This window comes from Elgaria multicarinata, chromosome 16, assembly GCF_023053635.1.
Source record: "Elgaria multicarinata webbii isolate HBS135686 ecotype San Diego chromosome 16, rElgMul1.1.pri, whole genome shotgun sequence".
Taxonomy (NCBI): domain Eukaryota; kingdom Metazoa; phylum Chordata; class Lepidosauria; order Squamata; family Anguidae; genus Elgaria; species Elgaria multicarinata.
In genome coordinates, this window is record NC_086186.1 from 18592796 (window position 1) to 18603809 (window position 11014).

The 11014-nt window shown below is 44.9% G+C and overlaps 1 protein-coding gene across 1 annotated transcript in view; it reads left to right on the forward strand.

The window, feature by feature from the left end:
- The window catches only part of MTHFS (methenyltetrahydrofolate synthetase), a 32076-nt gene extending 24846 nt beyond the window's left edge, over positions 1-7230 (forward strand). Inside the window, exon 3 of the mRNA XM_063142377.1 lies at positions 6824-7230. Coding sequence (XP_062998447.1) covers positions 6824-7053 — 230 coding nt within the window. The 3' untranslated portion in view covers positions 7054-7230. The remainder of the gene's footprint in view (positions 1-6823) is intronic.
- The last annotated feature ends 3784 nt before the right edge of the window (positions 7231-11014 follow it).

Consider the following 11014-nt stretch of genomic DNA (forward strand, 5'->3'; position numbering starts at 1 on the left):
AACTATGGAATTCACTACCATAAAATAGCGTGATGGCCACCGATTTGATGGCTTTAAAAGCAAGTTGGATAAATTCCTGGAGGAGAAGGCTATTGATGGCTACTAGTCTTGATGACTACGTGATACCTCCAGTAGCAGAGACAGTAAGCCTAGATACACCAGTTGCTGGGAAACGTGGTGGGAGGGAGCTGTTGCACCATGTCCTGCTTCTGGGTCCCTGGTTATCAGCTGGTCGGCCACTGTGTGAACAGAGTGCTGGACTAGATGGACCCTTGGTGTGATCCAGCAGGGTTCTTCTTGTGTTCTTATGGTCAGGGGGAAAGGGATGGGGCCAGGGGAACTGGGGAGTGGCCATCTTGGGAATACTGGGGAACACCAGATTGGAACCCCTGGCAGGGCAGGTTGGGCCAAGTGCCTGAGGTTCAACAACCCCTGGACCCAGATGTTGTAGAGCAGCCGTTCCCAACTTGGTGTTCTCCAGATGTCTTTGACTGCAATTCCCAGTCTTCTTGAACATTGGCCAAAACGGCTGGAGGTCACCAGGTTAGGGAAGGCTGTTATAGAGAGACAGTGGAGGGGGAAGCTATGTACTTGGCCACGGCTTTCACCAGTGGATAGCCATTGATTATGATACCTAGTTTGGCCCTAAATGTAATTATCTCTAAGATCTGCGGCCAGGCATGTTGGAAGTTTAGTTCATGCTAGGCTGGGGAATTGCAGATCAGGGCTCCATTCCTACTTGTTTCTTTCCCCCTGAGTGTGTGTGTGTGTTTTAATCAGATAAACATGAAAGCTTTGGCAGAGCTCGAGCTGTGAGAGAGCTCTGGCAGTAATTACACATACAACACCCATCCAACCGCATTGATACCAATATACGAATAAATTGCAACTCCCAGCCAGAAGCCTGAAATAATTAAGTGAGAGGAAACAATTGACTTCAGACTGGAGACATTAAACAAAAAGATTGGGAAGGACGGGAGACATGGTGGGGGGCCCCTCTTGCCTCCTGCCTCTTCTCCTTTACGATCACATCAAAAACCCTGGTCTGGCGTTTGTAGGACTCGTATCAAAAAGCCGTCTATGACTATCGTCAAGGGAACCCACACACAAGAATTCTATAGCACCTTGTAGACGCTCACAAAAGGGGACAGAAGTCTCAGGATGCTATAAGAAAGCCTCATTATACAAAAGCCTGATGTGTTTCAGCCTGTTCTTTTTTAGGCGTTCTTTGGGAGGTTGTTATAATGTCTGCGGAAAGTATTAAAAACAAATGGTCTAGTGATGGCGACTAGTTAATAACTAATCAGAGTGTTAGAGCACATGCTGTGCACGCAGAAGGTCACAGGTTCGATCCTCGGCTTCTCAAGGTAGGGCGAGGAATGAATCCTGCCTGAAACTTTTGAGAGCTGCTGCCAGTCAGAGATGACAATACTGGGCTAGATAGACCAATAGTCTGGCTCAGTATTAGGTAGCTTCCTATATTCCTAAGTGTAACCTGATGCTGGTGGAGGCTGGTGGCTCTAACGTCACTGGGGCTGTGAATCCGCTCTAGGGTTCGGTCAGGACCAGGCAGAAGTCTAAAGGACCTGTCCAAGGTGCTCAACCTAGTTTGGGGCATAGGATTCAGCACCATGGACAGTTCCCTGGACAGAGCAGATCCACAGCTCTACTGACGTCGGAGCTGCCAATCGCCACCTCTGAGTTCATGTGGTGTCTTTGAAAGGCCTACAGATGAACAGTCTCAGTTTCTCCGCCTCTGAATTGTGATTGACAATATCTGCTTCATTCATCCAAGTCACTTGTTATACTTGCTGTGTGGGATCCACTACTCATCTCCTGCACGTGGCTGGAGAAATATTAAACCACGTATATGTGGGGGGCAGTTCCAGTGGGATGCAGCAGTGTGGTTCAGCCAATTAAATGTTCCCCCCAGCCATGTGGGAGACGCACACAGAAAAGCTCCCAATCCATGATGGCAATATTGAAATGGCTCCCTCCAGCTTCTGGCCAGATACGTTTTCAACCATTTCTTTACAACCATAAGGGCTAGAAACTTGCTTTTTTTTTTCCTTTAAAAAAAAAAAAAGAAAATAAGATTTTCATGAGACTTAATCATGGCTGCTATACCTGGAGGAAGCAGAGGTTAGTGTAAGTGTCATGTCTAGCCCTGCTCCCCTTGGGTTGGGGGAAGGTGATAAATCAGAATCAGACTCTGAAGTAGAGGAGACGGTGCCAGAGACATGCCAGATTATACCAGTGAAGGAGGCAGCTCTCACGAGCTCTTCACCATATGGGAATGAACCTCCTCCAGTGCTTATCTCCTCAAGGGTAAACAACACACAGTCAGTGGGAAGCCAGTATTCTTCCAAAGGGGAGCGCACAGAGAGGTTAGCTGATCCTAGAGTACGCCACAGACTAAAATGGGTGGAGCTAAAGGAAGATGAGAGGAAGTCCACCCGGCTGGCATCTCGTCAGAAGCTGCATCACAAACAGTCTCTCTGAAGTTAACGTGTCTTGGGAAAGAGCTTTCCATTCTTCTTGAACGGACAGTTGTCTCGCTTAGTCTCCATAGTTTTGACTAGAGGAAAGGTCCTAGAGAATAGACTCCCTTCAGGTGGGAGGGGGTGTTTATTGCTTGAATAAAGCTTTCTGGATTACTTAGCAGACCTTGTTATTGTCTCTCAAGAAGGCGGGAGGTCTTGGGTAACATGACAGTAGGGAACGTACTTTTCAAGGTGCCTACATTCAATACATTTATATTTTGGGCCCATTCTCTTTTGTCTTTGGTTCCACGCATGATTTGAACACGCCCCCCCCCCCCCCAGCCTCTCCAAAATGGAATTCAGGCAGAAAGAAGTTTTGTATCCCTGGGCTAGATAGATACACAGGCTAGATCTATTCCTACCCAGGATGTACAATAATGGCAAACACATAGGGCATTTCTTTGTCGTTTTGCTTGGACCTTCTTTTGCTACATCATCCCCTGAGGAATAAAGTTCCTGTCGTTTCTCTCTCCTCCGCCAAACAAGCAAGCGAGTTGATGAGGCCTCGTTCCAAAGGGTTGCACAACCACAGCAAGCTCATTTGTTTCAAACGTCCCCGTGGTGATTCCTACTCCATATCGGTACGAAAATAGCAAATCTGCACATTGGTTGTCTTTAAACTTGGCCGCAGTTCAGGATGGCAGCCGCCGGTTCCTTTGTTCTCCCTGGCAGAAGCATGAATCAACTACTGAAAGCCAAGATGGCCAGCAAAAACCTCCATCCCTGAGTATAAATATGCCATTCAAGCTCAGAATCCACCCTGGATTTGGTTCCACGATTGTTTCCTCCTTTGTATGGAAATTTCCCTCAAATGCTATTTTGCAACAAGGAAGGACCAGTTGAGCCTGGGGTGAGCAGACCAGCTAATGGTGGTATTAGGAAGATGGGCATAAGTGTTGCAATGAAGTGTTGCAGTCTGGAGGGCTGTTATTCAGTGCTCCACTCAGCCAGCCATGCCTTCTTTCAGGAGACTCCATTCCATTTCCCCTCCCACCCAGTTTTTCCCTATTTCCCCCAACTGTCAGCATGCACAGTCCCCGTTGCAGGGTGTTGCTGTTTTATTCTTTTACTATGTACATCACCATGTACATTGTTGGTGCTATATAAATAAATAATAATAATTGAGCTGATTTGGAGGTTCCTTCCCCTTAGGGTTTTTCAGATAGATAGATAGTGTTGTTGTTGTTGTTTTGCAAACATTGGGGTTCTCCCAAGCCTGCTGAAATGTTCCTCTTGTTTGTGGATGGTGTCTGATTGATTGCATAAGCAATTGTACCTGAGCTTACATTTTTCCTCCTCCCTCACTACCCTCTTTTCCTTGTGTGTTATATCTTTTAGAGGTTAGCCTGAGGGCAGAGACTCATTTTTTTTTAAATCAATCTTTAAGATGTTCTGGGAGGCTTTTTGGCTAAAGAGTGGGGTTAAAAATGCTTTAAATATGTAAATAAAACAAATAACCTAGAATTGAGTGAACACCTCCCCCCCCCCCAAAGCTGGCAAACTAACCGTAGTCCCCAAATTGTCAGAATTGAGCTTCAGTTTATCCCGCCCTCATCCAGTGTGCATAGGACGGCATTGGCAGGCACCTGCTGGGATCTAGAAATCTCCCAGCCAGGGGCCCGATCTCTAATTAATCCTGTTGTCCTTTTGCCTTATATGCCACAGTCCGAATGCACCAACCCGTAGTTAAAATTCTACAGTGGTTGTTCAGCTGCCAGATGTTTCCTTTCTTCTATTTTTTTTAAAAAAGAATCTTGATTATTATTAAATGCACCAACGGCGTTTTCATCTTATTGATTGCATAATAGATTGACTGCAAAAAATAATTATACCTGTGAAAAGCTTGAGGGGGGGAAAGCACCTGCTGTCAAGCAATCCTACTTTGTAATTTAAAAAGAGGAAAAGAGAGGCAGGGATGTGAGCCTGCTTAGAAGAATTAAAACCAAGCAATGAAAGCTGAAAACATCACAAAAGTGCCCTTGCCACCAGACACAGAACAGAAGAGAGAGAGAGGGAGGGAGGGAGGGAGAGTTACTAGGAATGTGGAAAACATCCTTAAAAAATACCTACATCTAGATTATTTACCAGGTGGCCATAGCCTTTCTGGGCTCGAAGTGTGAAAAATGAATGATGGTGTATATATCTAGGCCTGTCACTCAATTAAAGGACTCTTGGTCAGTTAATAATAAGTCTTTTAGATGATTAATTAATCAATTACATCTGTGTGATTTAAAACTAGCTTTTTTTAAAAAAAAGCATCCTTCAAATTGTTTTTTTTATGACGCATGCAGCTGTTGCATCACTAAGAGAACATACCTTAAGCCAAGTTAGAGCACTGCTCCATCTAGCTTGGCAACATCTATACCACGGCTCAGCAACTTGTGGTGCTCCAGCTGTTTTGACCTACAGCTTCCATGATCCCTCACCATTGGCTGTGGTGGCTAGGAGTGATGTGAGTTGCAGGCCAAAACACCTGGAGGGCAACGAGTCACCCAGCCCTGGTCTATACTGAATAGCAGCGGCTTGTCAGTGTTTTAGACAAGGATTTTCTTCAGCCCTACCTGGGATTGAACCTGAGAACTTGTGCATTCAAAATGGATGTTCCACCAATAAGCTATGGTCCTTTCCTTAAGTAACTCCATAGGTGCCATGTAAGGGTGCAGTAGAAAAGTTTGGGGACCCCTAGACTCAGCTGCCTTGAAAAACAATTTAATTGTCAAGGTGGGATATAAAATTCTTAGATGAACAAGATAAGATACTTGGATTCAATTCCAAGAGCCTTCTCGGTGGGTGCTCCCAGGCTCCAGAACTCCCTGCTGAGGGGGGGGGGGGGCTAGGTTGGCTTCCTCTCTGCTGTGTTTTTACTCAAATGTATTTTTACCTAATCAGGAATGTGGCATGTAAGCTGGTCTGTTGATGACATGGGTTCTACTGGGTGGGGTGCTGATTTTATTTTGTTTATTGTTGTGTGTGTTTTAATTCTTAATCTGTTTATTTCCATGACAGTTTTAACTGTGGCCTTAGCTAGATCTAAGGTTTATCCTGGGATCGTCCCAGGGTCATCCCTGTTCATGTAAATGACACACGGGGGATCCCGGGAACAGGCAGGGACGACCCCGGGACAATCCCAGGATAAATCTTAGGTCTAGCTAAGGCCTAAGTTTATTTTAATCTTGTTTTTATTACTGACAGCTGCCTTGAGCATCATTCATTTCGGTGAAAAGGTTGGCTGTAATTCAAATAAATAATAAATAAATCTCACCCAGCCATGAAATTCCCTGCATAATCTTGAGCACTCACCTATTTCAGATGCAAAAACTGAGAAAAATATATTCCACCTTTCATGGTGTCAGGGTTCCACCTATGACCTGGATACCCTGAGCAACTCCTAAAGAACCCCTACCTCCTTAAAATTCACACCTTCCTTCTTTTGCCTTTACCTTCCCAGTAATGTTGAGTTTTTTGGCTGTAGACATGGGATTGTTGACACTCCAGACACTTTAGGTTTAACGCAATGACCAAATTATAAGTAAAGGCATTTAATCAATAGAGCTGAGTGATACAATGGCATTAAAAGAAAATAAAAGTAGCAAAAGTAGTCCTTTACCCTAGCTGCATTTAGACTTTTCCAGGTGCTTCTTCCTCACGATCTTGTCCTTTCCTGCTCTTTCCTCTCTGGCTTTCTCACTCTTTTACCCTCTTCCCCAAAAACATTTCTTCAGTTTTGAAGAAATGAAACTTCACTGGAGAAATGAAACTTAACCAGGGAAATGAATCTTAGCCACAGAAATTAAAGTACCCCTCTAAGTACTTTACTGAGCATGTGGCTCAGAGTGGTAAGCGGCAGTTACTGCAGCCGAAACTCTCCCCACGGCCTGAGTTCGATCCCAGTGGAAGCTGGTTCTCAGGCAGCCTGCTCAGGTCAACTCAGCCTTCCATCCTTCCAAGGTCGGTAAAATGAGTACCCAGCTAGCTGGGGGAAAGGTAACTGCGACTGGGGAAGGCACTGGCAAACCACCCTGCTACAAAGTCTGCCAAGAAAACGTCACCAAAAGCAGCCGTCCCTCTAGGAGTCAGCAATGACTCAAGGGCTTGCACGAGAGGTTCCTTTCCTTTCCGTCCTCTCAGGGACACCCCCTCCCAAAACCCCAGGCCTCTAAGCCTGACTTTATTACCTTGCCTCTATAGGCCTCAAACCTTCACACGTGGATAAACAAATAAACAAAGAAAAGTCTGTGCTATTTCAACTCAAATATTTGTATTTATATTCTCATCAACAGAGGGTCTTGACCTCATGGTTATGCCGGGACTTGGTTTTGACAGAACTGGCAACCGACTAGGAAGAGGAAAGGGATACTATGATACGTACCTGGGCAGGTGCATGCAACATCCCAAAGGAAAACCTTATACCATTGCCTTGGCTTTCAAAGAACAAGTATGTGATGTGGTCCCTGTATCCGACAATGATGTGAAAGTTGATGAAATCCTCTTTGAAGATAGTAACCAGTGACTATGGCAAACAACTCACCAGCGGCTATTCTTTTTAATGAGTTCCCAAATCATCACTGGATCGCTGTAATATTAAGTACTGACCTGCATCTGTGAATGGCCCGCTAGAGATCACATGACTTAAAACTCAACTGGGTCGGTTCCACTGAGCGTGCAATAAATATAATTTTCTTTGACAACAAAACTTGACCCCTTCCTATTTTATTGAATATGCACCTATCTAACGCATACATTTATCTGATGCAATTGAAGGTTTGCTTGCCTGTCGTCTTTTTTGAGGAATCAAATTGGTCTCGCCCGCACCGTCCTATAGGCTTCTTGTTTGCTGATGCACATTCTCGTAGCAAATGTTGAACGCTAATGATAACTCGGGGAAAAAGTGAAATGCCTAGCCTAAGGCTTAGCTATTGGCAGTAAGCCTGAAGCTAAAATATGCTGGCATTTTTGGTATTTTGGACCTGCGCCTTTTGATTTCAGTTCTGCCCCCAGGAGTTTTTCTAAAATTGAATTTGGCGCCGAAGCTGCAGCACAATAAGAGGATGCAGCTCGTAGGAATCTGCCTTTATGCGGAATCAGACCATTGGTCCATCTAGCTTAGTATTATCTATACCACATATGGGTTGCTTCATCTGACTTCCAGGTAACTCCTCAAGCCTGTTCCCCAGCTGATCCACTTGCTCGTTCCCCACTGCCCAGCTGATTAGCACTGGGAACAGCTGAAAAGCATACTGATGATTGTACCATCAGTGGTTATCAGACCTGATCAGCTGGGCAGGGGGTGGGGAGGCCAAGACAGGAAGGACAGCAATTCTGTCACATATTTCCCCACACTCCCTGCTGTGTCACGCTCTGTCTGGGTAAGCTAGGCAAATACAGATTTTCCAGAGAGAACTCAGAGAAGTAGCCAAGGTCAAATGCACAGGAAACCAGTCAAGTAGAATCAAAGTCCAGAAGCAGCAGCAGGCAGAAGTCCAAAGGTCAATAGCACAGAGATTCAAACATGAGTCAAGGTCAGGGGAACAAGATACAAAGAGCTGAAAAATTGGCATTGTTTCCAGCACTGGCTAGGCTGAAACTGAAGGCTTATATAGCCAGAGCCTCCTGAGCCCCACCCATGGCTCCATTACAGTTTATTATAGCACTCTGGCAAAAGTCCTACTTATGAGGAGTTGTTTCCTCTTGTTACAAAGGACAGTACTCCTTTGTAATCAAGCATTTCTTCTCAAATGAGCCCTACCAGCCTGCCTCTTGAGGCAACAGCACTCCTGTGTCATGTCTAGCTCTGCTCCCCCTGGTTTGGAAGAAGGTGTTTCAAGTAATCAATCAGAATCAGACTCTGAAGTAGAAGAGTCGGCGCCAGACAGGCCAACCTGTATCAGTGAGGGAGAAAGCTCTCATGGGCTCTTCACCAGCTGGTGGTGAACTCTCTCCAGAGCTTATCTCGTCAAGGGCAAACAATACACAGTCAGTGGAAAGCTAACATTCTTCCGAAGGAGAGACCACCGACAAGTTAGCCAATCCTAGAGTATGCTGCAGATTAAAATGGGTGAAGCGAAAAGAAAGCGAGAGAAAGTTGGCCTGGCTAGCATCCTGTCAGAAGCTGCCTCAGTACTAGTCTCTCTGAAGTTAACGTGTCTTGGGGGGAAAAATCCATTCTTCTTGAACGGGCAATTGTCTCGCTTAGTTTGCATAGTTTTGTCTAGGGAAAAGTTCCTAGAGATTAGACTCCCTTCAGGTGGGAAGAGGTGTTTATTGCTTAAATAAAGCTTTGTGGATTACTTAGCAGGCCTGGTTATTGTCTCCCAAGAAGGCAGGAGGTTTTTTGAGAAACACGACATCCTGGGAGCCAGGGGGTTGCTCAGCCTCTGATTCAGAGACAGAGTTCACTGCCCCTTGAAGGGATGGACCTGCGGTTATCTCCCTTGAGGACATGATTTCTTCTGTGATGCTCTTGATCTCTGGGAACTCTAGCTCCTCCACGGAGTAAGATTCCTCCAGTGTGCACACATGACATGCTGTGCCCACACTGGGAGGAGGTGGTGTGGTGCATGTGTGTTCATATAAATCCATGTGTTTCTATGCATGCATGAGAAATTTTGGGTCAGGGGAAAGCCCAGATCCCACCCATTGCTGCCCCTGGTAATATCCACTGCTGGCATGCAGACTCTGATGGATTGTCTACTGCCAGGTGTGGTCTTTACGAGCAAAATCAATGGCCATCCCTGGTCTATCTTGATTGGAAGTTTTCCCCCAGCCATACTTGGAAATGCCAAGGATCAAGCCTTGGGCCTTTGGCATGCAATGCTCTGCAACAGAGCTACATCTCTTTCCCTAACATTGTAGGGTGAGATCTACACCAAGCCATATATAACACTATGAAAGCAGTTGGAAAACGGTATATAGCATGGGTCACGGGCCCCAACAGTTGTCAGTGCACTTCAATCCTGCTGTAAAGCAGTAATATAGATCCTGCCTTCGTCTTGGGGAAGCAGGGCAGAGTTTAGAGTCCCAAGAGCTAAAGAATTGGAGCAAGGTGGGGCAAAAACTGGTAGTAAAAAGAAGGCGGAACTGGTACACATTTGGATGAAGGCGGAAAAATTGGGTTACCACTGTTCATGAATCATAGACCCCAACTGACTAAGCAAGCTAAAAATGAAATCTTCAGAGTCAAAATTCTGCTTGTGCACCTCTCCTCAAAAGTGGAGGAAATTAATCCACCGCCAACACAACGGTGGCTGCCTGTTATTGTTCAACTCCAAAGAAAGGTGTCGACTCTGTGAAGTGCAAGCTCATAATTATTTTGACAGACACGTCGCCTAGGACCAGCCGGCATGCTACCTTCAGTATTGCGATGGCCTCTGGTAATTGCTCTGATTAACAGGGAGCTAATTAGAATGCATTACGCATTCCAAACATAGATTTCACATTTCCCTTCCCTTCCTTTTATGATTTGCATTTTCCAGAAAGGGAAGATCTGGTTTATTTTAATACAACCCGTCTAGGTTCCCTAAGGACATATGTAGCAATTAACGGTACTTGCATTTCTCTTAAGAAGAAACAGCAGCTTCCCTTAAACCAGCTAAATTAATTCATTAATTAGATCCATTAATTTGTTAAAATAACATAGCTCAGATTATCCAAACACACACACACACACACACACACACACACACACACACACACAGAGAGAGAGAGAGAGAGAGAGAGAGAGAGAGAGAGAGAGAGAGAGAGAGAGAGATATTTTATACACAATATTTTCCATGAGAGAATGTCAAATTATTGTTATGGCTCAAACAATGTGATGATTTCTTGGTTTAAAATCCTGGTCTGCCATACTGAGAAGGAAAAAATGGTGGAACGAGGGTGACCATATGAACAAGGGAATTTCAGCAGGTGTCATTTGTATAAATGGAGAACCTGGTGAAATTCCCTCTTTATCACAACAGTTAAAGCTGCAGGAGCTATACTAGAGTGACCAGATTTAAAAGAGGGCAGGGCACCTGCAGCTTTAACTGTTGTGATGAAGAGGAAATTTCACCAAGTTCCCCATATATACAAATGTCACCTGCTGAAATTTCCTTTTCAGTACAACTGTTAAAGACCCTTTCCATAGGGTCACCCTAGTGAAACAGACCAACATATGAGCTGTCAATACTTTAAGTAACCTGCTAGTAATTTCTGTTGCCACAAATGCTACCACTACCACACCATTCATGCTGGGCGGCACCTTCTCAAATGCCATATGGCTGCTTCAGAGGTAGAAATGGGACTGTTTTACTATGGAGCAATGCTCTGCATTTTTAGACAGAAAAAAGTCAGACAGAACTTGCAGCATTCCCCAGCCAGCATGAGAAAGCCATGGGTTCCAGGGGGATGCTGGGAGTTATAGGTCTTTTTCTGTTTAAACATGTAGAGAATTACACCTTTAATTAATATATTTTTTGAAGCTCATGGAATCCAGA